The sequence below is a fragment of the Triplophysa rosa genome, linkage group LG3, assembly GCF_024868665.1.
Source record: "Triplophysa rosa linkage group LG3, Trosa_1v2, whole genome shotgun sequence".
NCBI lineage: Eukaryota > Metazoa > Chordata > Actinopteri > Cypriniformes > Nemacheilidae > Triplophysa > Triplophysa rosa.
Genome location: NC_079892.1, coordinates 1,698,165 through 1,725,829, shown reverse-complemented (window position 1 = coordinate 1,725,829; position 27,665 = coordinate 1,698,165). Strand labels below are relative to the sequence as shown.

The window sequence follows — 27,665 nt, the reverse complement described above, 5'->3', positions numbered from 1 at the left end:
TAGAAAAATGTGCCCGTCGCGACCGCATCGTTCCCTATTTGCGTGCGCCTGTCGCTTGTCTACATTTAAAATATCGAACTTGTGCGCGCAAAAGACACGAGATGTGAATCGCCCCTGACACAGTCTCTTATTTCAGTTGCTCTTAGGATGTCAGGAACCCTTCATCAGCCTCAATCAGGACAGAGAGAGGGAGAGAGAGAGTTTTATGTGTTTTGGCTCGTGTCGCTTCAGTAAGTGGTGATCTTGGCAGCCGCTGGAGGTTTATGGGTTTAAATGGTCTCGTAGTGATGTGTGTGTGCGGGTAGATGTTTAAATCAGTTGGCCGGACAACATGATTCCCTCTCTGATCTTATGGAGAGAGAGAGAGACTTGCTCTACTTTTTCTATTTACAAATGAAGTAATTGCAGTATTTTTCATCGCACACTTTGAAAAATAATGCTGCAATGGGGTATATGCATACGGGGCGATGCGTACGTCCGCTAAAATCTCAGCCAGCTAAGCCACTTCCACTCTCATTGCGCTGAGGTCATTTTTCATCAAGTGATATGTATTTAGCAAGAAAACGTTTACATTTCAGCAAACTAACAACACTACAGCTGAACATTGCTAAACGCCTTCGTGATCATGCCTCGAGTAAGTGCAAAAGTTTACTTGGCTATTTTTCATATTTGTGAATGTAGCTTGAAACGGATAGCCTGAAGCGCTTCTCCGTTTTGGTTGTTGATGCATGACGTGTTGTGTGGATAGTTAGACTCACGTCGTTGATCCTATGTGCATTTTGAAGCGACCGAGTGAAAACACCATTGTTTCCTATTCGCTACGTGTGCGGATGTAATTGAGCTGGCTGAGATTTACCTGAAATACACCTACACTAAAACTAAAATTAGTTCATGCACAAGGCTGTCGATGGGAATTCGTTAAAAACAACTTTATATAAGTAATATTTCTTTTAAATTTCTAAAGGATTGCTTTTAGTTTTAACTCCACATTGTTAGCTACACCAGTGATAAGTTTCAACAGAAAAGATATTTTCGGCCTCGTGCTTCTGTTTGAGGCGTCAGGTGTGACTAACACACAGGAAGTGACATCGGTGGAAATTCAGGGAGATTTTACGTGTGACTACAGTTTCCCCTAAACCAAAACCCAATCGCACACACGTTCTGTTTCTTTCTCTTGTTAAAACATGTTTTCTCGCTTTAAATTCAGAGGATTATGTAATAGTTCCAAAAACGTATTGTGGCCAAAAACGTTATTATTGTGATTTCTGTTCAAATAAAAAATGTTCTGATCTCGTTATTGATGAATGAGAGAGTTTGTAACCATTGTGATGGTTAAATGTTAAATGACTGACACTGAAATATTTACAATATCGTAAAGAGACGTTGAGTTGAACGTAACACACGCACACATCTGTTGTGTTTGCAGGCCGGTACGGTGCGAGACTCGATGGCGAAGTCCCTGTACGGAGCTCTGTTCGACTGGATTGTGTTTCGCACCAATCACGCGCTGCTTTACAACAAAGACCTGGAAGATTCATCCAAGGTACAAACTCCTTGCTCCTTTATTAATATTGATATTTTAGTTGACTATTTAATTGGTTGTGAATCATAATGCAGAATTATTTACTGTACTGAGGTCTCGTGTGGTAAACAGACGCTTTCACTTCATCATACATGAGCGTTGAGCGGGGATGTTGTGTTGTAGATGCTGTCTATCGGGGTGCTGGACATCTTCGGTTTTGAGGATTATGAGAACAACAGTTTTGAGCAGTTCTGCATCAACTTTGCCAACGAAACTCTACAGCATTATTTCAACCAGCACATCTTCAAACTAGAGCAGGTACGTCTTCATTTTACAGAACCAGACTTCTGCGTGTTGTTTTTGTGTATTGTGTTAGACTGTATAATACATCTGATTCTCCTGCCGTTCATTCCCAGCTCGACTCTTATCTTAACTTTGTGTTTAAACATTATATTGTTCTCCGCACAGCCCCAGTCCAATATTTACACCAACTGCTCTGTCATTGATATTATTTCAATACATTTCTCTGCCAATTGTAAAAGACCAACATACGGACGCGGTAAACCTAAAACCTTATAATACTGATTTATGAGTTAAGCTGTGAGGTACGAGTTTGCAGGAAATATCAGATAAGTACAGTACATAAAGTAACCTGTCATTTCATGTTTCAAGGATTACAGCTTTTCAATTAACAAATTTAATTGAATGACTTTTTTTTATTTAAACAAAGGTCACCTGCTGCTACATGTTGCTAGGATAGGTTTTTTAAAATAAATTTAAGTCAATAAAATTGGAATTTTAATTGTTGTTCTAAAATGTTCAGATGTGTTTCTTGATGTAAATTTAGTTCCGAATAAAAAGAAATACAATCAAATACATCCGATTCATGCAACCGTACAAGAATAAAGCTTTTTGTTTAGTTCAATTGTGTATTTTATTATTTTTAAAATGCTTTTATTTTCTGACCCGTAAAGCACTTTTATATATATGAAAGGTGGTATAAAAATGAAAATGTATTATTTGAACTTGCTTGCGCGTTGAATCTCTGTGCTGTCATGTTTTCTGATCAGGAGGAATATCGATCAGAGGGCATCAGCTGGCACATGATCGACTACATCGACAACACGGCCTGCATCAATCTGATCAGTAAGAAGCCCACAGCGCTGCTCCACCTACTGGATGAAGAGTGCAAGTAAATGTCACCCCTTCACCTTTAACCCCTACATGATCAAATCATTTCAACAGATATTCCTCAATATCATTTATCAAGAAATTCTGCATTATGGTCTTTACTTTGCTGGAACTAATTGGATATATGAACTGTTATATGAGCTCTTGTTTTTGTCTGTTTGTAGTTTTCCACAGGCGACAAATCAGACTCTTCTGGATAAGTTTAAGCGTCAGCACGAGGGCAGCTGCTACATCGAGTTTCCTGCTGTCATGGAGCCGGCGTTCATAATCCGACACTATGCTGGGAAGGTCAAATATGGCGTCAAGGTGATGATCCCATAATCCTTTTTTGATGTTGGTTTAGGCGATGTCTTTTTTTATAAGAACACATGATCGTGTGTTATTAATACATAAACACACACACACACACACACACACTGACCTAATTCTACGGCATAATCTGATTGGTTAGATCGGCCCGCCGGCTGTGAGTGTATTTGGAGCACAAGTTGGCAGAGAGACTCAAATCTACACCACACCCCCATCACAAACACACACATGTGTGCAGAGCGCACACACGGCATCAGATGTGTATACGAAATGAAAACGTATTAAACACACAAACGGGATATGTAAAGTGTCACGCTCTTGTTCTCTGTCCTGCAGGATTTCCGGGAGAAGAACACGGATCACATGCGGCCGGATATCGTAGCGCTTCTGAAAAGCAGTCGTAACGCTTTCATCTGCAGTCTGATGGGAATTCATCCCGTGGCCACGTTCCGCTGGGCTGTTCTGAGAGCGTTCTTCAGAGGCGCCGTGGCCTTCCGTGAGGCGGGCAAACAACGCAAAGACAAAAAAGCCGGTGAGTTTATATGTGTTACTAACAGACGCACAATCACTCGTCCATCGTGTCTAAACCTATATGACTTTCTTTGATAAAATTGTAATCAAATATCAGAGCTGTCACACTCACAAATAAACCAACAACGCACCACAAAAACATAAAAGTCCATCGTACGATTTGTCGTACACGCACAGTCGATGATGTAAGCACGTTTCTTACACATCATACGCAGGCTTGTATAATGTGCACAGCTTCTGATCCAAACTGATCCTGTCATGCAGCTGTGAGCCTCAGATACATCAAAGATTCTCTCTGACGCTTCTCACCATTACGTGAGCATGAGTTAACAACCCACGATGCATCACTGCTCTATTATTTATCGCCACGGAGACCAAGCCAACGCTCTGGACTTATGAAATATGTATCCGTGGAGACAGAGAGAGCACAGAGGAAGTGATGCGTTTACACAACTGTGTGTGTGTGTGTGTGCGTGCGTGCGTGTGTGTGTGTGTGTGCGCGTGTCACATTCTCACATTTTCTCACTATTTAGTCCTCAAACAACTACAGACACACACAGGTGGACAAACACTGGCAGACACACACACATATTTCTGCTTTTTCACTTCTGTGAATATGTGTGATGCTCTCAAACTTTTTTCATCTGTTATTGTCTCGTGTATGATAAATAGCTTGTGATGTTCCTCATTTGTGTATTTAATTTTAATTTAAAGTCTCAGAACATCCATACATATAACTTAAAAAGTGAAATAAACAAGATAAACTAAGCACTTTTATATTTACTTTAGTATTTCTAAAAGCACAAACTGGTTTATATTTAGGACGAAGACACAAATGAACCCATGAATATTAGTTTCATTTTCACAGCGGTGTCAGTTATTTTAGTATTTTGATCAACACAGATAACTTTTTCAGACATCTCTCTCTCTCGTTCTTATATTTCTAGGCTCTGAATCTCCGGTTCAGATTCGTAAAAGCGTGGACAGCTTTAGTTTCCTGCATCACCCTGTTCACCAGCGGAGCCTTGAGATCCTGCAGCGATGTAAAGATGACCGACACAGTAAGACTACAAACCCTACAGTCTCATCTTTCTGTATCATTTTATTCGCTACTTCTTAATATTAGAACTATCGATGCTTTTAAACAATGCGTATGTAAGCCTGTACATACAGGATAAAATGAAGAGACTAATGTCCCGTTCACATTACAAGCGACAAAGCGACATGATCCCATTCATTTCAATGGAGAGTTGGCGACACGAGAAGTAGCAACAATTGGCGACCTGATGGGGCAACAAAGTTGAGAAATGTTTAACTTTATGCAAATGAGGAGTGACTTTTGGGAGCGACAGCCAATCGGAGTGAAGATGGAAGCTAACGTGATTCTTCTCCTCTCAGCTCCTGCAGTAGCGGGAATGCACATTAGCGACCTAACTGCCAACCCTTGGTGACTTGCAGTGACAAGGTTCACGCTTGTAATGTGAATGGAGCGTAAATCATCATTTCTAGATGTATTGTGGCCAATCCAGTCTAGTGTTTGTTGAATTTCAACGAAATCAAGCCTCAGTAGTGACATAACGTCATCCAACAGCAATGAAAACTGTGATCAAAATGCAGGTTATCACATTAAACAAATATTAGCTTTTCCTAAAAACTTAAAAAATATGTACTTCTTAAAAGTGAATATGAACTTTGAATTTGAGGTGTGAAAATATACAGATTTGTTTCTCCAGTTTTCATTTTCTGCAAATAAAATTATATTTTTATTTGAAATTCGGTAAAAAAATATTGTTAGTAGATCACAGAAAGAAACAAAAGCGATCATTTTACCTAAACACATACAGTACCTATAAATAGTCGATTTTAAAATCAGAAAAACTGTCTCTGAAATGGTCTCTTAATTTTTCTGCGGCTGATTGATTTACATATAAATGTCTGTGGCTTGTGATCGACAGGTTCCTGTATCGGTAGAAAAATGCCGCGCACGCCGCTCTCAGACCTACAGGGAACCAACACGCTCACGGAGAAATTGGCCAGGTTTGTTGAAAAATCTGTATATTTTTGTTTGGGACACCGTTTTAATTTTAAAATTGAAGTCTGATTTAAATATTGACTGAATGTCTTTTTCTCAGGGACGGATTCTCCGGCTGTAACGTTCGTAGCGTGAGAGAACGCGTCTCTTCCTTCAGCTCGTCCCATGTAGACGAGGGGATTTTTGTGAACAGCGTTAATAACAAACTCTTGGAGAGAGCTCAGGGCATCTTGATGTGAGTGAGATCACAAAACTACTTTTATAAAACGGTCAGTTCTGGTCCTTGATTCTGATTGGCTGAGCGGAGTTCTAAGCCGTTATAAAATACCTCATTATAAAACGGTCAGTTCTGGTCCTTGATTCTGATTGGCTGAGCGGAGTTCTAAGCCGTTATAAAATACCTCAATATATAACGGCTGACCGCACCACATAGCCTAAATATCATTTTATTTACTTTATTTTATGAAACCTTGCTAAGCATATGGAATAACCGTTTTATAAAAGCAATAAGCCCCGCGAAGCAGTGGGTTACAGTGCATTTTATAACAGCTACGGGGTTTTAGGCACTCCGCTTCGCGTCGTGCCACAACGCCCTTAGCTGTTATAAAATGCACTGTAACCCACTGCTTCTTGGGGCTTATTGCTTTAATAAACTACGTTCATTCTGGTTTTCTTCGTGTTTTTAAACTCTTTCGGTCTTCTACAGGCGGAACAAGAACTACAAGACGAAGCTGAGCCTCCCAAAGGTAAGCCTCTTATATAACCTCAAAAACAAGTGTATTATGCCTTAAAGAAGCCAGCAACATTTCTCAAGTACACCAATGCTTAACATGGTCAAGTTAGACATGCGTGACACAAAAACTCGAGCCGACAGTTTACCATGCTGTGCTAGATTCTCTCTTGCTCAGTTGGCAATAATGTGAAATCTGTTTTCTTGTGTCCTCAGCACCTGCTGGACGTGAAATCGCTAAAGTATTTGAGCTGTCTGACGCTTCACGACCGCATCACTAAATCACTGCTTCATCTACACAAGAAGAAGAAACCGCCGAGCATCAGCGCGCAGTTCAACGTGAGATCACGCCCTATATCACGCTGAGATAATGTGTGATGTTTTGAATGTTAAAACGTTTTATATATCACTTTCATGTTCTGTAAGTAATAAAGTCATAATTAAATCATTCCATATTTTCAAGTGTAATCAAAAACAACACTGACTTAGGCAGTGAAAATATTCTGTTTGGAGATACGACACAGAAATTACATTTTGTAGGGATGATTTGGTCACGACTATATGGTTTAAGGAAAAACAATTTTTGTTCCAAAAAATGACAAAAAAATACTTAAAAGCACACTGAAGGAAGATTTTGAGTCGAATAGAGGCGTAGTTCTCAAACTTTTTTGTTGTAAGACCCCCTTTGTGCAGAGCACATTGCTTTGCAGCCCCCCCAAAAAAAGTTAAAAACTTAAAATTTTAATAAAACGAAAACATATTCAGTCTTACAATGCTGGAACATCAATTCTTTTGGCTGGTGGTCTTATTTTTCAGATGCTTGATTGCATAAAATTAACGATAAATGTCAATATTTCATAAAGCCAAGACATCTGTGGTCCCCCTGGATCACTCTTGGGGCCCCCCCCAGGGGGCCACGTCCCCCATTTTGAGAACCACTGGTATAGTGAGATGTGAGGATCATAGAGATGTAATAATGACTTTGATCTCTTGTGATTCAGGTGTCTTTGAATAAACTGATGGAAACGTTGGGTCAGTCTGAGCCATACTTTGTGAAATGCATCCGGTCAAATGCAGAGAAGGTGCGTTTCATGCGATTTTTTTTACATTAACCCTACGTTTATATGTTTAGTTTGATTTGATGTGTTTGTCTCTTGTAGCTTCCCCTGCGTTTCAATGACGCACTCGTTCTGAGACAGCTGAGATATACTGGAATGCTGGAGACGGTTCGGATACGTCAGTCTGGCTACAGTGTCAAATACACCTTTCCGGTTGGTAAAACACACTCACGTAAACTTTAATATGAAGAGAATGGTTTTAAGAGATCTTGTGTGTTTTTAGGATTTTGCTCATCACTTTCATCTGCTGTTACCGGCTGGATTCCGTCCTGCTCAAATGAGCATCAGAGAATTTCTGCGAACCGCAGACATCGATTTAAACACATATCAAGTGGGCCGAACTATGGTAACTAACATTTATTCTGTGTAAAACTCACCATGTTAATATGAATGCATATTCATGACGCTTAAAAAATCATTTCTCTCGGTCTCTCTCATCAGGTGTTTTTGCGCGAGCTGTCGCGTCAGAAGTTGCAGGATGAGCTTCATCAGGAGGTGCTGAGGAGGATTGTGTGTTTACAGCGACGCTTCAGAGGTCACCGGGAGAGAAAACTTTTCTGCAGTCAGAGACGAGGCGCCCGACTCATTCAGGTACATCTGAACTTCCTGTCTGTGAGGTTCAACTTCCTGTCTGCGATTGAACATATATTCTCTGAAAGCAAAAATCTCGTCATCTGTACATATCTTTGGGCTTGTGGGGTAAATTTGTCTATTGAGGATATTTAGAAACAAGACAGACATACTATAAAATGATTTTAACTTGAAGGAAATGTTTAAGATCTTTAAGTAGACAGGATAACGTCTCTTCTACGGTTTGTCCCTGTTCGTGTTTGTGCTGGAAAGGAGAACTGGCTCAAACATGCCTAAAACTTTCAACACTCTAAAAAAAATAAGCCAAATGAGTCACAGAGAGGAGTAACAGGGACCAGAGAACGCTAATATTTGTCGAAGAAATTGTAAAAGAGTTTGAACAGAAATCATCACAGTTTGAGATGTTGAACATTCAGGTACTGAAGTTTTTGCTCAAATAAACCATCCTGAGTGTGTGAATAAACTGAAGCTGCTCATACTAAACACTTTGTTCTGTAGACGTATGTTTAACGTTTTCTTGTACGAATGGGCTTGGTCAGAATAACCAGCGGTGGATTAACATGTTTATTATTTTTCTTCACCCAGCTGCGTTACAGTTTATAAACTCCCGAGCGAGAATGTTTTCAAACTGATGCTGATGTTTCACGACATCAATCTTTTGATGTAGTCAAACGCAAACAGAATGTTTCGATATAAACACCGAACATCTTTTTTGTGTTTCCTCGGATCATCTGAATGTTTCATTGACCTGCCAACACAAATGTTCATCTGAGAAATTCAGCGTGTGTTGAAAAGCAATGCCACATCTGCGAGGTTCCTTCAGAATGTTTACAAGTCCTTTAAAGCTAAAAACATCCTTTGATGTCCGCTTTTAAGATCCTTGTCCGATTCTTGATATATTTCCACAAACGTGGCACTTGACAAACAAGACGAGGTTTGATTAGACACACATGTATGTGTGTTATTTACTGTTGACTGGTCCTGGTCGTTTGATTGTTTCCTTTCTGTCTGTCAATGTAGCGCTGGTGGCGTGAATGTCTGCTGACGCATGCCACGGATCGCACGTGTGACCTGGAGCTCCAGCAGGAGGCGGCAGTGTATCTGCAGGCGTCGTGGAGAGGATACAGAGAGAGGCGACTGTATGCGCTGCAGAAGAACGCGGCACTGGTCATCCAGAGGCGATGGAGGAGGTGTCTGCGGACAAGAGAGACCGCTGCCGGCCTCATACAGACGACCTGGCGGACGTACAGACAGAGACAGAGATACCTGCAACAGCGCAGGGCGACTGTAACACTCCAGGCGGCCTGCAGGGGGCATCAGGCTCGACAAAGGTAACAGAAAGAACCGATGACGAATAACAAGCAAAACGTCCCCCGTGATTCCTCATAGTTCAATGTCAGCATGAGATTGAAATAAGTTCTATTTACTTTACAACGACAAATTCCTCTTTTCAGTTTTCCAAGCAAATCAGTTCTTATTGTTATTACACACCGTTCTTACATCTCTGCACTCTTACTGTATGTCAACAATTTTCAATTTTTTCAAGGTGTTACATTCTGCAAGTGAAACAGAGACCAACGAAAAGCCTCAATATCGCGGGTCGTCAAAACACTGTTACAAAAAGTGTACACGACCTTCAAGACACGGCCGAATTCCCGATCGCTCACTTGTACCCTCAGACGTCTGGATCCTCAGCCGAGGACCCTCCACAGGAGGAACAAGAGCCGTCTGCAGAACCTCCTCGAATCGTGGACGACAGCACGCTAAAGAGCCGTAACAAACGTGAGAGCAGGAGAAAACGAGAGCTCGAACAAGCCACGTTCAGTTTAGAGCTGCTCAAAGTCCGATCCGGATCATTGCCTAATTCAGATCAGGCTGAAATATCAGACGGCGTGCTTCCTGTTCAACACTCAGAATGTGTGGCTGCGTCACCTCAAGCTTCTCTAGATAGCCAAGAAAGTTTCGAGATCCTCAACATTCATGATGAAGAGCTTGAGACGTCCGAGCATCCTCATCAGATGTCCGCTTCAGAAAAATCCGAGCCAATGGAGGTGCATCAGAATGAAGACTTGACAACTCCACCGTCCTTAAAGCCCCGCTTCTACATCCCAAATGAAGAGAGCAGTCCGGTCAAAAGTGTGCCGAGGACACCGACCAGTGGCAGGCAGGTCGAGGAGAAGAAGGAGTCTGTGATTGTCATTATCAGCATGCAGAAAGAGAATACTGTGGAGCAGAAAACCCCGGAAACTCTACAAAAACTAGAGAAGGAAACTGTGCAGATACCTGCTGCCGTCCACCAGGAAACATTCCCAAAAGATCAATGGAATGGAGATGCTACTCTAGATCTTCCAAACCTCCAGTCAACCCCTGAGCCTCAAACCAATCGTGACTCGTCCACTTCTCTGCCCACCTCTCAACCGCTCCAGCTGGACCGGAGGGTGGAGACGTCAGTACAGGACGTGACTTCAGAGTCCAAAAAGGAATCACAAGCCCAGAAGAAGGTTACACAGCGCATCAGTATAAGTATGAAAGAGAAACCGTCCAATCTGGCCTTCCCTCCCAAACGCAGCCGACTCACCTTCTCTAAGTGAGTTTAGACTTACGTAGACAGTCCATGTTGTACTCAAACACACATGTAGAGCGTGATCAGTAAACCTGTCTGCTTTATGTCCTTCAGGTCCGATAAAGACCTGGTGAATCAAGAACGTTCTCTGGCTATCCAAAGAGAAGCGGGATTCAGATCGCTAAAGAACAGAGAGGTGAGAACAATCAAACATCTTTATACTCTCATGACAACTTCCCAAATTTAAGAAAAGTCAAGTGTTGTGGTACAGTATGTCTTTCAGGAACGACTTTGACCCAAAACATGGGTACAAAATTATATCTAGCTGTTGATTTAACACCATCACTATGAATGATCAGGTGACCGGAGGCGTTCGTAAAAAGAAAGCTCGCATGGCCGGGACGCGCTCGGACTTCCTGACCCGTGCCTGTAGCACGGAGGTCGATTCGAATGAGGATGAAGACGAAGAATACGAGTACAGACCCGTGCTGTCTCGCACCCTGACTCTTCCAGAATCCCTGGGTTCGCTTGACCCTGTCTTTGACAGCGACTCTGAGATGGTAAAACCGATCCCAGAGACCAAAACTGGTTGCTGATCTCAGTTACTGAACCCTCTCTGGGTTACGATTTAACCAGTTCGACCAACTCATCCTTCAGACCACTAATCCAGTAGAAGACTAACAATCCTAAACTACATCGGCGTAACGCTGTTCTAGTTTAACCACCGTCGGAAAACTCTTGACTTCTTTTTACTGGAACCTGCATCACTTTCTTTCCACATCAAGACCTTCTGAAGATCCGTGAAGTTTGCGGGCCAAGCTCATGCATGTGATATCTTCAACATACAGTAGACAAAATGGACTTTCTTGTTTTTTAAACTCACAATCTTTCTCTCACACTCTTCTTCACTCTCTCAGTCTGGGTTGGGTTGGGTTTAGCTATTGAATAACTCCGGGTTCAAACACTGTCTCATCTCTATAGCCTTTTACAAAACTAAAATCTCTTTGCCGGTGACCTCACAACCATCGAATCTGGTCTGGTGTCCACGAATAATCTCAAAGAAAGTGTTTATGTATTCTGGTTTAATTGGAGTCTTTTGTTCTTCATTGAAATCATCTCAGAAGGAGCAGAAAAAGCTTCAGAAGACCATGTCCTCTGGAGATCTTGGGAAGATGGAGTCTTTCAGAAAGTCTTTGTCTAACACAGACAGCAGGTCAGAGACTCTTCGGTCCTGTTGGTTTATGTTTCATCTTCCACAAAATGCATTCTTGACCTGCTTTGTTTACAGGGTCCGGGGGAAGATGCGCTTCTGGAGCAAAAGCAAGCACGGAGATAAGAAGATGTCCAGCCGTGGACATTCAGCTGATTCGGAGCTCACTGACAGAAGAAACAGTGAGTCATGTTTCTTGCATGTTATTCTTTACATGTGTGTCTTGTACTAACGTTGTGTCTCTTTCAGACTCTCCACCGGCAAGTCCTGAGCACGCCGGACTCTCCGAGCGAGGGAAAGACAGCAAAGAGAACCGGGAGCCGCTGATGATGGGCATGATGTCGATGAATAGGAGACGCAGCGTGAAGATCAGCAGCGTGTCTCTAGAATCGAACGCCTGGCAGAACGACTCGCTCCACATCCTCACCAGCACCACAGATTACCGCTGCATGAATGATTTCCTCATGAAGAAGGTCTTTATGCGTTTCTCCGTTTAACGACTAGTCGAGAGACATTAGTTGAGTCGTGAGGCATAATGACACTTAGATTAGGACCAGCGTTACTGTTAAAAAATATATTTGGGCTGAAAAATAAAAACGTTTTTGAAAGAACTGAATTATAAATTTTCTCTTAAAATGATTGAAAATCCTTATGTTCACAGCGCATTTTTATCAAATTGTCTCAATTCATTCATTAATTCTCCTAGACATTAATTTAATTTTGATTAGTTTTAACTGTAGTTTTATTAATAACTTTTTAAGTTTTAATGTTAATTTTAGTTACATTTTTAGCATTTTATTATGTGCTTTTATCATTTATTTATTTTTAATATTGCTTTTTTATTTAGGCCTATATTTTATTTCAAATCTATTAAATATTTAATTTCAGTTCTAGGTTTTAATAGTTTTACATTCAGTTAACATAGTACAAAAAAATCGCTCACCTTTTAGTTGTTTCATATTCTGATAAAGAACATCTGCGCAGACATCGCCAGACATGTGAGTCTTGTGTTATCTGCTGATTTTATAGATCAGTGATCTGGACGCTGAGGACTGTCAGAAGGACTCACCGGTGGACGTTGTGTTCAAAAAAGCCCTGAAAGAGTTTCGTCTCAATATCTTCGACTCTTATTCAACTTCTCTGGCCGTGAGTTCCTCAGATGTCATCGTGACCCCAGATGTGTCTTTAAAGATTCTGTTCAGCTCTGAATTTTCTCTCTGTGTTTGTGTCTTAGATGGATGACGGCAGGAGTATCCGTTATAAAGATCTCTACGCTCTGTTCGAGCACATCCTGGAGAATAGCATGCGTCTGGAGCAGCGCGACTGGAGCGAGTCTCCTGTTAAAGTCTGGGTCAACACCTTCAAAGTCTTCCTCGACGAGTTCATGACTGAATACAAGCCCATGAACGGAACCATCAGTAAGGTAAAACTTCTCTCTTTGCCTCCTCGTCCTCCTCTGCTCTTCTGACGGTCGTTTGTCAGAGTTATTATAGTTTTGTTTTCAGTTTTATTGTACCTTTTAGTATTGAGCAATTATAGACATCTAAATTCCGTTTAGTATTCAAAATAACATTTAAGCCAATATTTGATTTGATTTCGATGAATTATAATAGTTTTAATGAACTATAACAACCTTGTCCCGTGTGACTCTCATCATTTCAGGCACCCAAACCCGAGAGAAAAAAGCGAAGGAAAAAGGAATCGGATATCGTGAGTATTTACGTTCCATTTACATCATTATTTTACACAGTGAATAAATCTTAACATGCAATTACGCAAAGGCGGTGAATTTCTTATGCATACTGCAGTTACACCTCACTAGTAAGCTTCATAGTGTATAGTGTGCAGTGTAGATCGTGACCGCAGCTCTCTGCTGCCCTCTGCAGGTAGAAGAGCACATGGGTCACATCTTCAAATCCACTCAGTACAGCATCCCGACCTACTGTGAGTTCTGCTCCTCTCTCATCTGGATGATGGACAAGGCCTGCGTGTGTAAACGTGAGTTATTCTTTCAGCGAATCATAATTTACTGCAGCATATTTTAATGTTTGCATTGTGTGTCTGGCAGTCTGTCGTTACGCGTGTCACAGAAAGTGCTGTCTGAGGATGACCACCAAATGCAGTAAGAAGGTAAGACCTCCGGTTCAAAAAAGCGCTTCATTTTCTCAGCGAATGATGTCACCGTGCCGTCATCAGTTATGTGTGACTCCATACTGCTTTTCATATCGTGCAAAAGCAATGTTTTCATGCAGGTCATTTTTGATGTCTGTCTGTCCGTCTGTGTACGCATGCATGTGTCCGCCCAGTTTGATCCCGAGCAATCTTCACGACAGTTCGGCGTGGAGTTGACCCGTTTAACCAGCGACGAGAGAACCGTCCCGCTGGTGGTGGAGAAACTGATCAACTACATCGAGATGCACGGACTCTACACGGAGGGCATCTATAGAAAGTCTGGATCCACCAATAAAATCAAAGAACTCAAACAGGGCTTGGATACGGGTAAGATGTTTGCCGTCTTATAGTGATGTGCTCCTTTGGTCGTTTCAGTTGTAAATGAACCTTTTTTACTCAAATGCGAAACTAGTTTTGAAACGTAAGAAATTCTTGGGTTTTTCAACTGTATTCGTGACAGATGTGAATGGTGTGAATTTGGACGACTACAACATTCACGTCATAGCGAGCGTTCTGAAACAGTGGCTGCGCGACCTCCCCAACCCCCTCATGACCTTTGAACTCTACGAGGAGTTCCTCAGGGCCATGGGTATGAGCCTCTCATGTTCTCTCTCTCGTCTTGCATTAGATATAATGCTTTCGAAACGTCTATGTCATGTGAGAGTACTTTTATAGACTTATCTGGAAATAATTGAGCATGTGTTTATTGGTGCAGGTCTACAGGATAAACGCGAGATCGTCCAGAGCGTTTACGCGATCATCGATCAACTCAGCAGAACTCACCTGAGCACGCTGGAGAGACTCTTATTTCATCTAGTCAGGTAAAATTCTCGTTAAGGACGGCATTGTTATGTTTAATTAAAATAAATACTTGCTTTGATTTTTATTACATTTTTAAGTGTGAAGGTTCAAATACATTTTGGGTTACAATCATTAAGTTAAGATCATTTAGAATTTTATTGTTACTGTTATTATGACCATATAGGTATTATGATGAATAATATTTTTTTGTTATTTTTGTTATTATTTAGTTATTTATTTTTATTAGAAATTATTTTTTATTGTATTTAAATTATTTTTATATTATTTCGTTTTTAATTTGTATTTATTATTTATTTTAAAAGTAAATATGAAATGATTTTAAACGTACATGATTTTTAAATATGGCGCAATACTTTTTGGGCTTTAGGATCTCATTCCAGGAGGAGACGAACCGCATGTCCGCTAACGCTCTGGCCATCGTGTTCGCACCCTGCATACTGCGCTGTCCCGACACCACCGACCCCCTACAAAGCGTCCGAGACATCAGCAAGACCACCGCGTAAGAAACCCTAAAATACTGCTCTGCTAATCTTTATTTATGTACACGTTTAAGTTTATGCGTGTATGTCTGACATTTAACCCCTCAGGTGTGTGGAGCTGATCATCTGTGAGCAGATGAGGAAATATAAAGCCCGTCTGAAGGACATCAACACGCTTGAGTTTGCAGAGAGCAAAGCCAAGAGTCGCCTCACACACATCCGGCGCTCGATGGTGAGTGATTTAACACAGAGTCACGAATGTATGGTGCTCTCGCCGTGTGTAGCCCCACCCTGACACATCACCTTCCATGAATAGAATATAGTTTTTTACTACCAGCTACCAAAAGCACATTATAGCCACGTAGACAAGTATACGTTTGTGCCATTTTACATATTAAACTTAAATGAACATTTTCAACTGTTGTACAGTATTCACGGGAGGTGATGATTCCTGCTAACCCTGTTTTCTTCCCCTCACTCCTGCCTTTCTTCATCCTCCTCTTCCAGAAACCCGTTCTTATCGCGGTTAGATTTATTGGCATTACGAGAACTGCCACTCCGGTACGTATTCACATCGAAACATCTATGTGACGCTGCGGCTAGTGCGTGTCATGTCGTGTAGCGTCGTCTGTCGCCATAGCAGCCGTCTGTGGTCATAATGTGTTTACTATCTGCGACGTCGTGAAGCGCTGTCGTGTGATTGGTTGTGACAGGTGTTTAGGAGCGTACTGTCCAATGACGTGCTCCGATGGTGTTGTCACGTCCTGCTTCTTTTGTATGTTTTGTTGCATGCGGTGTAAAAACACATTTTTACTAATAATTGCTCGTTTTATTTCTTCTGCTGCATTATTACACAGCCAAACACAGTTAAAAAGGTAAAACTCAGCGAATGTTTTGCAGGGATGGACAAAATTGTGTGTGTGTGTGTTTTCATTAGTGAACGTGGAGAATCTCACCGTTCTGTTTTCTGTTTTACATAGTTGTGTGCTTCGTCTAGACGGTTTTTTTACTAATCAGTGACGACCTAATCGAGTACACCCTGTATGACTCTAAATTCTGCTGTGATTTTCCCTCATGTGATCTCTTTACTGTTCTTCGATGTGTTATTTTAATGTTGTGAGTGAACACATCTACGCACAACAATGGATGTGAATGTGTAAGGTCTGTTTTCAGCTCACGACTGAACCAGACAATGAAGCTGTCTACATTAAACATGTGTTTTCATCCTGCCGTCAGGTTTATAAATCGCTTCATGTTGACGTACCTTCACGCATGATGTCATGGGGATGTCGTACGGTTCTTTCTCCCCAGAGTAAGGCACGTTTGCGCAAGAGCGGCCTCCACACGCCCTCACCGCCCTTGAGCCCGCGGATGGCAGAGAGGGAGGAGCCGGGTGAGGAGGGGGCGGAGTCTGGGATGACTGAGCAACAGCAAGCAGCCATGCAGCAAGAAGAGAGAGTTTTGACCCAACAGATAGAAAACCTGCAGAAAGAGAAGTTAGTTTAATGCTTTCTGGATTTTTATACACATCCTTTAAAGGGGTCATATGACACGGCTAAAACGAATATTATCGTTTGTTTTAGATGTAATGCAATGTGTATACGAGATTTAAGGTTCAAAAACGCTGTACAGTGCGTAGTGATTGGTGGAATACATGAACTGACGTAGATTTGTGGGGGTGTGGCTACACGAGGCGTTTCAGGCAGATCTGGGTGAGCGTTCGCTTTTAGATAGAATGCATCTTTTTTTGTTTACTTATAACACTTATAACCAAAGACACAGAAAAACACATATTCGCGCCATATGACCCCTTTAAATGACACAAAACCAATAAACGTTCAACTGAAAAACACAAATAGAAAAATCTAGTTTTAATCTAATGTCAAACTAGTTTAGTTTTTGTAAAATTGAATGTGGTTTTGATTATTTGAGTTTTCATATACTGTAGTATATTTTTAAGTTTTCATGTTAATTTTGTATCAATGAATATTGATAGGTTTGTTTTGTGCTTTATTCTTTAATTTTTTTAGTGGTTGAGCTTAAACTTATTTCACTTTACTGCTAAGACACCACGGTTCACGGTTTTCAAATAATATTTAGGCCTATATTTAAACAGAAATGGTTTAATAGTTTTAGTTAACTTTAATTATAACCCTGGTGCCTACATGTCTGTATTTGTGTGTGTTTAGAGAAGAGCTGACGTACGAGATGTTGGCTTTGGAGCCCAGAGCGTCTGATGATGAGATGCTGGAGTCGGAAGCGTCCATCGGAACAGCCGACAGCTCGGAAAACCTCATGGAATCAGAAGGTGCTGTATCTGATCGGAGCTTAAAGTCCCCGTGAACCTAAAGTTGCGATCGTTTTTACTTCCGTATTCTGACACATTTCCAAGTTAAAAGGAATTTTAAAAGAGAAAATTAGTGGGCGTGGCTTGCGTATTTCACTGCGAATTGATTGGATGTGTAAAAACAGCTGTTGCATTGATTTTGAAATAAAACTGGCAGCAGACTGACAGTTGAAGGGGAGGAGTTAACGGATGCTCCGCCCAAGCCCTCTAATTTACGTCATGTGAGATGCATAGTCATTTCAGGGTGGAAGTGTGTTTTCAGATTTTAACTGAAGATTGTGAGGGTACATGAATTTTAAAAAGAAAATGACCCACATTGATAAACTATTTACTATAAACGCTGATTTCATGAAAAAATAAGAATTGTCATTTTTAATTTCACTGGGACTTTAAAGGAATTATTAAAAAATAACCACTCTTTTTTTGTTACCTAGTGATCAGGTGTGTCATCCCTCCTACAAAAAACAGCACACAGCTGTCCATACTCGCACATCTTTCAGTTCTTTGAAGTTGTTCTTAACTGTTATCTTTGTTTCTCCTTTTCAGAAAAATGTTCTGGCGCACGCTGCAGGAAGCCAGAGTCCAAAAGCAGGCGAGCTTTACGCCGGCAGCCTGAATCTCTGGACTCTGTGGACTCCATGTCCTCCGTGTCATCCACACCTCACTATCGGTTCCGCTCTTCGTCCTCCGGACCTCTCTTTTCCTCGGCTTCTCCCGAAGGAGACTTGCACGTTCTTCTCAACCAAGAAGCCTCAGAACAAGCTTCCCTGACCACCCGATGTGCCTCCAGCTCGGAGAAAACCCGGCCGCGGCCCAGAGGGAACCGGAGCTGCCCGCCGAAGACCCGTGAGCCAGGAGAGGGGGGCGTCCGCAGGAGAGAACATGATTTGGGTTCTGCTCAGCCTCTAGTGCTATATGGAAGTAACGAATTCATGGTGTGATGTTAGCGTGTGACGCTTTCAAAGCAGAAAGACTTCAAGAGACGTACAAATGCAGTTTTTAACAGAAGAAAATGCAAACAAAAATGGAAAACAAAATGCTGGATATCACAAGCGATCGCCTTGATATCTACGACCTACTGACTGTAAAGTGGACCAGCTGGACCGGTCCACAGATTCTGAGAATAGACAGGGAAAGAACGATTTTCAAGCCGTCAAGTCCATTTTCATGTTTACAGAACAGACCTGAGCCAATGAGAGGAGGTCATGTGACTTCCATTGACCGCATGCCATGTTGCTACATTGTTTTCACTCTATGATTACGAGAATCTTTGATAACGTGCTAAATATGTAAAATAATATGATTATATTATTGATAAGGGTCAAAAGAATCGTGTAAATAGCTGAAATCCCTGTGCTGCTGATCGACCCATGTGAAAGGTTTTATTATGTGTCTGTACGGTGTGAGTGACTCTTGTGTTTATGTCTGTATGTTTATTATATAAGCGAATCTCACAAAAGTGTTTTCTAGTTACATTACATCTTAATAATGGGATTAAAAAAATGCAATTCTTTTACCTTCTTATTGAGAATTTTGTCAATTTACCTTATTTTATTTCTGAATTCTCGTTTTTTTTTCTTTATTCATGTTTTTTTTACTATAGTACAGTATATTAAAGCAATAAGCCCCAAGAACCTGTGGGTTACAGTGCATTTTATAACAGCTAAGGGCGTTATGCTCTTGTAACCCATTGTTTCCTGGGGCTTATTGCTTTTATAAAACGGTTATTCCATATGCGTAGCAAGGTTTCATAAAATAAAGTGATATAATGTAATGCAGTCAGCAGTTATAAATCAGGTTATTTTATAACGGCTTAGAACTCGGCTCAACCAATCAGAATCAAGGACCAGAACTGACCGTTTTATAAGACAAAATTCACTGTATTTTTTAGCATATAGTCCATAATTTCTTTCTTTTCTTAGTTTATTTCAATGACACGGCCATTTTTGCATCCAGCGAAATATGTCTTCAGATTTTAGTATGAAATGCAGGGCTCGACATTAACGCTTGTCCGGGACAAGTGAATGTTTTGTATGGGCAAGTGAGAGAGAATTTTACTGGACAAGTAACTTGGGGAAAAAAACTGTGCGACATACAGTATATGTAGAATAATAAGAATATGTGCATTAGACAGAGCTGCGTGTTTGTGTGTGACAATAAGTCCACGCGGACGCGGAATCCTGTTATTTAAATGTCATCTGGCTGTTCTGCGTGTCTGAGTGAATTATGTGCACAGTTTAACATACAACACGAGTGATGGTCGAGGATTTATCTGTGCTGCACTGTATGAGGATATGAACACACGAACTTCATCTCCAGAGTTGCTCTGAGAGTTTATTTTACGAGCGTTTTACTGTTTGAGTGACGCTAACGGCAAACAAGTATCTTCCCGAAGACCCATCAAAATAAAAGTCCCGTTAAATTGAACACTCAGACAAAAAATACTGTAGTGTACTATAGTATTTGCTATTGAAAATTGAAGTGCCCTTGTAGTAAATTGATAAACACTGTATACTATACTAAAGTTCAAAAACGATATAGTAAGAATTTTACTGCAGTTTACTATAGTAAATACTATAGTATACTACAGTAATTTATGTGGACAAATATATCACTATTGTATAGTAAAAAAGGAAAAACACAGAACTTAGAAATATTAAAACAAATTTAGGTAATCTAAAAATGATACGGCCCTAATTTATCCATCTGTATGTAACATTAATGTCTTTTGTCAGTTATCTGCCTATTCATAATGATCTACACTTGCACATTTCTGCCTGTGCTACCAAACTTTAAACCTCTCTAGCACCAGTGCTATGTGCAAAAAAAGTGAACTTACAGCCTTAACACTAATAATAATTACTGCTTGCCTTTGGTTTATAGCAGTCACGGAGAGTAGGCCTGTAACCAAATTCAGGCGGCCAAAGCGGACAGAAGCAAACTTCACCAATCTAAATCCGAAACAATTATATTGATTATATTATATTATAATTCAAATTAAATATATATTTTTTTATCTTTGGACAAGTAATTTTTGTAGTCAGACAAGTGAATGACAAATTTACTTGTCCGAAGGACAACCACATGACATTGCTTAATGTCAAGCCCTGAAATGTGACACGGTTGACGCTTTTGTGAGATTTATCGTGTGGTTTTTGTTTTGGTCAGTTTCAGATTGAAACTCTTCTGAAGAACCGTGCTGAAGGGACGTGAAATGTGACATGTTTACGTTCCACAATGCTTTGCTGGTGTCATTTACTGTTTACCCTGTTTTCTCAGTGTTACGTGCAACCGATTCAGGACTTGAAAGATGTTTTACGTCATAAATATTTTGGGTGTTTATTTGTACATTGCTTTAAGTATATTTTGTTTTATATATTGATTTCAGTTATATAAGTATACATTTCGGTGTAATGTTACACTGTGCCATCTCGAGACATTTAGTTTTCCTTGCCAAAATTTACCTTGGTTGACCAAAAAATAATTTCCTCTTGATCTGGTGGTATTATATCACAAACACATTCATAGACAGGGCTCTCCCGCTTTAGCAAATCCTGGCGTTCTGTCAGAGTTATAGTCTAATGCACATTAGCAGGTAAAGACTAAATAGTAGAAAACGCATAATAAGGACACAGCAAAATGCTTTAGATAGAAATTATATTGAGGCTACACAGTGAACTTAATGTACAGGGAATATGTCTCCAAAAGCTGTTTACGTTTGTGTGTGTATGTTTGCAAGCATAGGTAAAAGGCATAGCCTATTGAAAGAAACCATCATCATGGTGCAATATCACGCTTCATTTTATGTTTTGATAGTGTATTTTGGTACTCTCCTAACCCTAAGAGAGTAATGATAATTGTCATTTACTCTAACTAGAGCCGTCAAGGGCAAACACTCGTCCCGGCCCCCCGTGATGGGGGAAATTTAGTGACGGCCCTGTTCTGAACTAAAATGACTTCCACGGAACACAAAAGGTAAATTATTAAATGAAAAAGCCGTGATATCAATAAATTGAATGAGGATTGGAGCTGTCCAGTGCAGAAATGACAGGAATGATCATTTCCCACAAATGTTCTATTGCTATACCATACGTGTATGGATTATTCTCTGAAATAAGAATATAACTCTCATTTTCTAGCAGAATGACGCAGACAGAAGTATACTGCTCATAAGACATTAAATGACATGAAATGTACAATTGTGTTCCACAGCAAAGATCATTCATGGGTCTAAAACAACATGAGGGTGAGTAAACAACAGTTTTCATCCGGGTGAACTATTCATGGCAAGAAGGAAAAGTTTTTTTTAATCCTGCATATATGTAACCACTGTAGCATGCCACACTATTGTCAAAGTTTTACAGTCACTGTATTTAAGAACATGTTTAAGACCAGAAGTGTGCTCGACTCAAGTGCAGATTGTTGAGGGATGTATTATCTATTCTTATGTATGATTATAATTTTATGTTGAATGGTCTGTGCGTTCAAATTCTGTGTTTGCGGTGCAATCTGTCATATTTCTTAAATGTGAAAATCACTGTGTAAGGGTGTAAAAAGAAAATGAACATAACCATCGTCTTATTTAAAAAATATCCTGACTCATGTTTTTTGTTTATCCGTCCATGTAGACAATTAATCATCTTCTAAAATGGAAACACACGTTTATTAAGCAAAGAATTATGACATTGATTGCTAAATTTGCGATTTGATCCTGCCTTGTCAGAATGAACGTTAACGTTACCGTAATTACGAGATTATTCTCACACACGATGTGTTAACGTTATCCCTGACGATACCTTTAATAACACAACACATTACGTTATATAAAACGTAAATGTTTGCTTTCCTGTATACTAGTGTCAAACGTTTAAAGTTTTTACTGTAAAAGAGGTGTGAAATATGAAAGTTTAGCTACTTACATCTCGTGCTCTTTCGACAATAAAAAAGAAGGCGTCACTCGCTGGCCTTCTGTCAAGAGTAAAGCCCGCCCGACAATATGATTGGCCAGTAAGTTCTGCCTCCTTTCATTTGATTGGTCATCTCAATCATTTTTGACATAGACATTTACAAGCGCTTTTGGAGCGTTGAGGCTGAGCGCTCTAAAACGAAAATAGTAAAAACACCAAATATTTTGTTATCCTAACAACACACATAGCGTTGTGTAATGGAGTGCAAGAGAAGCAGTAAAATATGAAATATTGTAGAAACAATTGCGTCATATCTAAAGTATTTGTAGAGATTTGCTCACTTACAGCCAGTAAGTTCCTTTATGTACACTTTTTTATTGGGAGGGGAATGACTATTACCATGGTAACCGTTGTTGTACAGTAATCTGATGACATTTATAAAAAAAAAGAGGAAAAGAAGCGCAGCGCTCACTCCGGGTTTATCATTTGATTAAAATAAAATAGTCACGTCACTTAGGATAAACCAAACCAATGTGAGACGCGGAAATGACAAAGATCTGATCTGATCGTGCGCTTCGTAAACCCGATCTCACTCACAATTCATCATCAGAATAGAGTTTATTTCACTGAGAAGAATTGAAACTCTTCTGAGGGGCGGAACAACGGACAGATAACACGGTAGAGATCATGTGCTTCACGAATCTGATCTCACTTCTCATGCGGCTCTTCGGCTGGATATATCGTGAGTTCTCGTGTTTTCTCTTCGTTGTTTGTTGAGTTGAAAGCTTGTTGTTGTTGTTGTTTAGACTTGTTTACGCAGCGAGAAAGTCGCCATGGTAACAGCACTGTTTGCACTTTACAAATAAATGATAAATCGATATTGCTGTAAAAGCTGACAACTTGGTGTTTGCGGAATGTAACGTTAGGTTGTTTACGTGTGTGTTGTTATTTGATATTGTATGTTAACTGTGTTTTACAGGTAAAGTGATGATTTCTGATGATGGGGTGGAAACGCCCGTGTTTTTTGATCTCGAGACAACGGGACTTGGTACATTCAACTTTATTTAACACGAAACTAATAAATAGTAGATTTGTCTTGTGATTTAACGAGATGTCTTTTTCCACAGACACGTCAACCTGTGATATCGTTCAGCTGTCTGCCATCAGCGGAGAGAACTCGTTTAACGCGTACATGCTGCCCCGGTGCCGTATGACCGACGGAGCCGCTCGAGTCACGGGTCTGACGGTACACGACGGAACCTTACACCTCCACCGGCGACCCGTGTCAACCACTCCGCACAGACAAGCGCTCACCGGATTCATTTCATTCCTCAAAACCGTCAACAGACCCTTTCTTGTGGGACATAACAGCATAAGGTTCGACTGGCCCATTCTGATGAGGGTTCTGAAGGAGTTCGGGCTGTCTGAGGAGTTTGGGGAGGTGGTGTCCGGGTGTGTGGACACACTGAGTATGAGCAGGGAGATGTTCCGTCTGGAGAGATACTCGCAGCCGTTCCTCGTCCTTCATTTCCTGCGACAGACGTACGGAGCTCATGATGCGACCGAGGACGCGCGGACCCTACAAGAGCTCTACGGAGTGTGGAAACCCTCTTAAGAGCTTGTGATGAAGCACAAAATCACACCCTTTTACAGACACAGCTCAGGAAACTTTAGTTTGTAGTTAACTATTGTGGGAGACGAAAAGTGACAAATATAAATAAAAAAATCAGTGTATAAATAAATGTTGAACTAGGAAATACAGATACATGTTTAAATACAGAAACGGTACAAATGTATGTTGATGTATTGAAATACAGGCATACATTTGAGCTAATAATATAATTGACGTTTTCGTCTCCAAAGTATACATTTCAGAATGTATTTGTACTTCCTTATTAGAAACACTGATCATTGAAAAATATTGCAGTTTTTGTTTCGTCACAACGTTTGTGTACTAAACTCAAGATTAGTGGTTTAGTTGGTGAAATTGTTCTTTTACATTTCCGGTTCTGTCAGTTTTGAAATGACAATGGCTATTGTCTAAAAGCATTATAATTGGAATTTGTAAATGCACTGCATGCGATTAACGTTTTTGAAATGATAAATCATAACATTATACATGGTGAAATCATGTATCTGTTTGATCTTTTTTTGCAAATAAACTCTTCATGTAAATACTTACAGAATTTTTATTTTAATGGTAGTGAACTCATTAACACACCATGATGGTTAGTAACTAGACTATATACTACAGATACTGAATTTATCCACTGATACCGAGAGTCGATTATTCAGCGTGCTATCTGACGATTCTGAAGATTAAATTATTATTAACTTTCTGAATGTTATTAATTCATACAATATTAAACATCAAACTGATGTTATAGCGGATAGTCTGAAAAAAATGTTTATGACCGAAACCGATTATTGGCATCAGTGGATCTTTATTACATATCTACCATCTGCATGTCATCTTATTTTCCATGTTAAAATGAATAATCTCATTCACGCAAACATTGAGACACTGACGAACAGCAAATAACTTGGATATGAACATTAAATCAATATATAGCTATTGCATCATTGTTGGCCTAATTATTAAACACTAATGAATACACCAATGACATGTTCCTGAAAAATTTACTATAGCTATCAAATAGTTTCTAAGAATAAATTTGATTTACAGACACACAAAACTATTACATACACACATATATAATTATAATATAGGGTTTTAATGAAATTTTATTTGTTTTAATGTTGATACATGTATTCATATTCAGCTGAATTAACAGTTACAGCACACACGACACATGAATGTTTTTAATAGCCTCAATCTCTTTATAGCCTCAGAAGAACTAGGACAAAGGAACCTTTAAAGCAGAATATATCTGGAGAAAAAACAATGCAAAACTCTGGTCAGCTCCATGTTATAGTCTCAGCGAGTGGTTTGTGTTCAAAATTCATTTTTTGTGGAGTAAAAGTTCTGACATCATCAACACAGCCTTTTGTTTCAAAACAAATGACACAGATCCTCCGCACCTCCAGAGACATGAAAGTCCAATTGTGTGGGCTTCCCTCTTTACTCATCCATTTCCACATCTTCTGCCAGCTTTTGGACCATCTTGTCCTCCAACTGTTTGGCTTGACCTAAAGACAGACATGACACATGAGGAAACGAGTTTTCTGGAGCACATCTCAGTGACGTTAGACTGGTGTGATATCTCACCTGCGTGTGGAGCTTTGATGAGATGAATGTTCTTCTTGATTTCACTAATATCTGCTGCCTTCTCAAGCTCTTTGCCTTTCTTCAGTCTTTGGAAATATAAAAATGTCAAATTAAGTGATTTTAGAAATAGCAAATGGTTGGATTTCTCAATAGGTGATACCTATTCAGTACTCAGAACTGTTGCATTCAAACATAGTGTGGTAATGTGAAAAGTCACACTACCATTCCTAAACACCACATGAATTAACAAATAAAATACTATTGACTATTTGTGTATTTATACAATGCGATTTTATACTTGTATAAATATAATATCTACTTATAACTTTAAATGTTGAAAACAAAAGTCCTGTACAAATTGCATAGAAATATGTAAAAAATGTAAACACATATGATGTTCTAGATATTCTAGAAAAGTAAAATACTTTTCAAGCTAAAGTGCTTGTATGGGCTTAAATGATGTAGGGTTTCAAATTCACAACACTCACCTGTTCACGATAAATCGTGACTGTCTCTTCTGTTTGATAGCTTCAACCTTCTTCATTGCCTCCACTGTAACAACACACGTTAGTCATATTAAATGTTTTATAAAAAGTGAATTACATTTATCATTTCATTAATGGTGTAAAAACGTACCTGTCTTGCTCCAGAGTTCTCTGTTGTATTTAAGTGGAATATTTCTGCGCTTTTCAAACTCCAATGAGTTATCCTGTCAAACAGAATGACCCGAACCATAATGAGATCTAAACTAGAGACATGAAACTAGCACATGTGCACATAAACAAACACATGTCTGAGACAGCTGACACAATTACAGCCATTACACAAAACTGGTCTATAAAGCTACATGGCATTTGTTAATCTCATTATTAAAGGGTAATAAAACAGTTGACACGTGTGTTGAGTGCATCTGAATCTCTCACCACTGTCAGCTCTTTGCCTGATGCCTTTCGGAAGGCTTTGGTCCATCTGGTCTTTCTTGGGTTTCGCTTCTTCTTAAAGTTTTTGTGGCATTTAGATCTGCAGAATTGAAAAACCTACAAAACACACGTACACCAATTGAAACTCAGCACTGACAAAAACGAATGATATGACACGAAATAAAAAAAGCATCGGTAATACCATGTTTTGGGGAACTGTACCATGGAAATGCAATGGTTTTGGACATGGTATCTCTTGATAACGATTTTTCAAAAACATTTAGAAGCATCAGCAGTGGAATATCACCCATTAGGTAATAAAAATATGTAAATAAGTACAAATATGAGATTTACTAATAACGGTCTGTCTGTCGGTCTCTCTACAACAAAAACATCAACACGTCCGTAAGCGCAACAATAATATAATCATTAAAAACAGTCGGTGTGATGACTTACCTTACAGTCATTGCGTACAAACGCCATGCCGTGTCCCGGATAAACCGGAGCAGAGCAGAAATAACACTTTTCAATGCGCATTTTACTGGATTATTATTATTTTACGGGTACATGTGCGTGCACACTGCGCACACGAACGGAAAAAGGAAGCGCGTCGCTTCGGTTCCTACGAATGACGTCATGAAGCAGGCTGCGGGATTTACTGCCACACGCAGGCCTGGAGTGGCATTACAACTCTGCCTGGACTTATCAAGTACACCTGGCTGCAGTCTGCAGTACGGGCTGGTGGGGACACTCGACACATCTCATTGGTTAGCAGGCGGGGTTATATTTAAATTAGGCTCACATGTGTCGCTTCCCATTGGTTACAAGGAAATGACGTTGAAAACAGGAACTGAGGTTAAAAACATTGTTGTTCGACGTATTGCGGTGCCGTTCAGACCGACTGAAATATAAACTCTGTATTTATTAATATAAATAGTATGATACAAAACTTAATACAATGAAAGTGCTTATTTGTTGTGAGTTATTCACTT

At 39.9% G+C, this 27,665-nt stretch overlaps 3 protein-coding genes and 1 long non-coding RNA gene across 13 annotated transcripts in view; 2 read left to right on the top strand and 2 right to left on the bottom strand.

Annotated features, from left to right (window-relative positions):
* myo9ab (myosin IXAb) overlaps positions 1-22,226 on the top strand; it is a 56,797-nt gene extending 34,571 nt beyond the window's left edge. For 3 of the 9 annotated variants that reach the window (XM_057329175.1, XM_057329171.1, XM_057329169.1), the window contains 35 exons: positions 1,427-1,543; positions 1,706-1,840; positions 2,593-2,714; positions 2,878-3,019; positions 3,359-3,554; positions 4,501-4,614; positions 5,509-5,590; positions 5,686-5,820; positions 6,292-6,331; positions 6,532-6,654; positions 7,317-7,397; positions 7,476-7,586; positions 7,657-7,779; positions 7,875-8,024; positions 9,045-9,355; positions 9,571-10,611; positions 10,702-10,783; positions 10,947-11,147; positions 11,709-11,800; positions 11,876-11,979; positions 12,047-12,270; positions 12,827-12,943; positions 13,032-13,220; positions 13,460-13,507; positions 13,684-13,795; positions 13,866-13,927; positions 14,104-14,296; positions 14,430-14,558; positions 14,685-14,790; positions 15,159-15,290; positions 15,379-15,502; positions 15,778-15,831; positions 16,507-16,766; positions 17,460-17,578; positions 18,164-22,226. In XM_057329175.1, the coding sequence (XP_057185158.1) occupies positions 1,427-1,543; positions 1,706-1,840; positions 2,593-2,714; positions 2,878-3,019; positions 3,359-3,554; positions 4,501-4,614; positions 5,509-5,590; positions 5,686-5,820; positions 6,292-6,331; positions 6,532-6,654; positions 7,317-7,397; positions 7,476-7,586; positions 7,657-7,779; positions 7,875-8,024; positions 9,045-9,355; positions 9,571-10,611; positions 10,702-10,783; positions 10,947-11,147; positions 11,709-11,800; positions 11,876-11,979; positions 12,047-12,270; positions 12,827-12,943; positions 13,032-13,220; positions 13,460-13,507; positions 13,684-13,795; positions 13,866-13,927; positions 14,104-14,296; positions 14,430-14,558; positions 14,685-14,790; positions 15,159-15,290; positions 15,379-15,502; positions 15,778-15,831; positions 16,507-16,766; positions 17,460-17,578; positions 18,164-18,558 (5,766 nt within the window). In that variant the 3' untranslated portion in view covers positions 18,559-22,226. Of the gene's footprint in view, positions 1-1,426; positions 1,544-1,705; positions 1,841-2,592; positions 2,715-2,877; positions 3,020-3,358; positions 3,555-4,500; positions 4,615-5,508; positions 5,591-5,685; positions 5,821-6,291; positions 6,332-6,531; positions 6,655-7,316; positions 7,398-7,475; positions 7,587-7,656; positions 7,780-7,874; positions 8,025-9,044; positions 9,356-9,570; positions 10,612-10,701; positions 10,784-10,946; positions 11,148-11,708; positions 11,801-11,875; positions 11,980-12,046; positions 12,271-12,826; positions 12,944-13,031; positions 13,221-13,459; positions 13,508-13,683; positions 13,796-13,865; positions 13,928-14,103; positions 14,297-14,429; positions 14,559-14,684; positions 14,791-15,158; positions 15,291-15,378; positions 15,503-15,777; positions 15,832-16,127; positions 16,146-16,506; positions 16,767-17,459; positions 17,579-18,163 lie in introns of all 9 variants that reach the window. The other 6 variants (XM_057329173.1, XM_057329170.1, XM_057329174.1 and 3 more) reach the window with 6 other exon arrangements.
* LOC130551521 (uncharacterized) lies at positions 16,638-18,161 on the bottom strand. 2 transcript variants are annotated; one of them, XR_008962624.1, is made up of 3 exons: positions 18,048-18,161; positions 17,476-17,646; positions 16,638-16,752 (listed from the first exon to the last, which is right to left on the bottom strand). It is a non-coding gene; the product is annotated as an uncharacterized LOC130551521 (long non-coding RNA). The 2 variants fall into 2 exon arrangements; XR_008962625.1 differs by having other exon boundaries at positions 17,476-17,615; positions 18,048-18,142.
* A 747-nt stretch (positions 22,227-22,973) lies between the features above and the next one.
* plex9.1 (PML-like exon 9.1) lies at positions 22,974-25,072 on the top strand. The gene is made up of 3 exons (XM_057329596.1): positions 22,974-23,266; positions 23,504-23,572; positions 23,652-25,072. The coding sequence occupies exons 1-3, from the start codon at positions 23,212-23,214 to the stop codon at positions 24,137-24,139; spliced, it is 612 nt and encodes a 203-aa protein (XP_057185579.1). The 5' UTR covers positions 22,974-23,211; the 3' UTR covers positions 24,140-25,072.
* A 161-nt stretch (positions 25,073-25,233) lies between these two features.
* Positions 25,234-27,283, bottom strand: rsl24d1 (ribosomal L24 domain containing 1). Its single transcript, XM_057329597.1, has 6 exons — positions 27,130-27,283; positions 26,677-26,790; positions 26,390-26,462; positions 26,242-26,305; positions 25,754-25,839; positions 25,234-25,674 (listed from the first exon to the last, which is right to left on the bottom strand). Exons 1-6 carry the CDS (start codon positions 27,208-27,210, stop codon positions 25,607-25,609), a joined length of 486 nt encoding a protein of 161 aa, XP_057185580.1. The 5' UTR covers positions 27,211-27,283; the 3' UTR covers positions 25,234-25,606.
* Between the last annotated feature and the right edge of the window lie 382 nt (positions 27,284-27,665).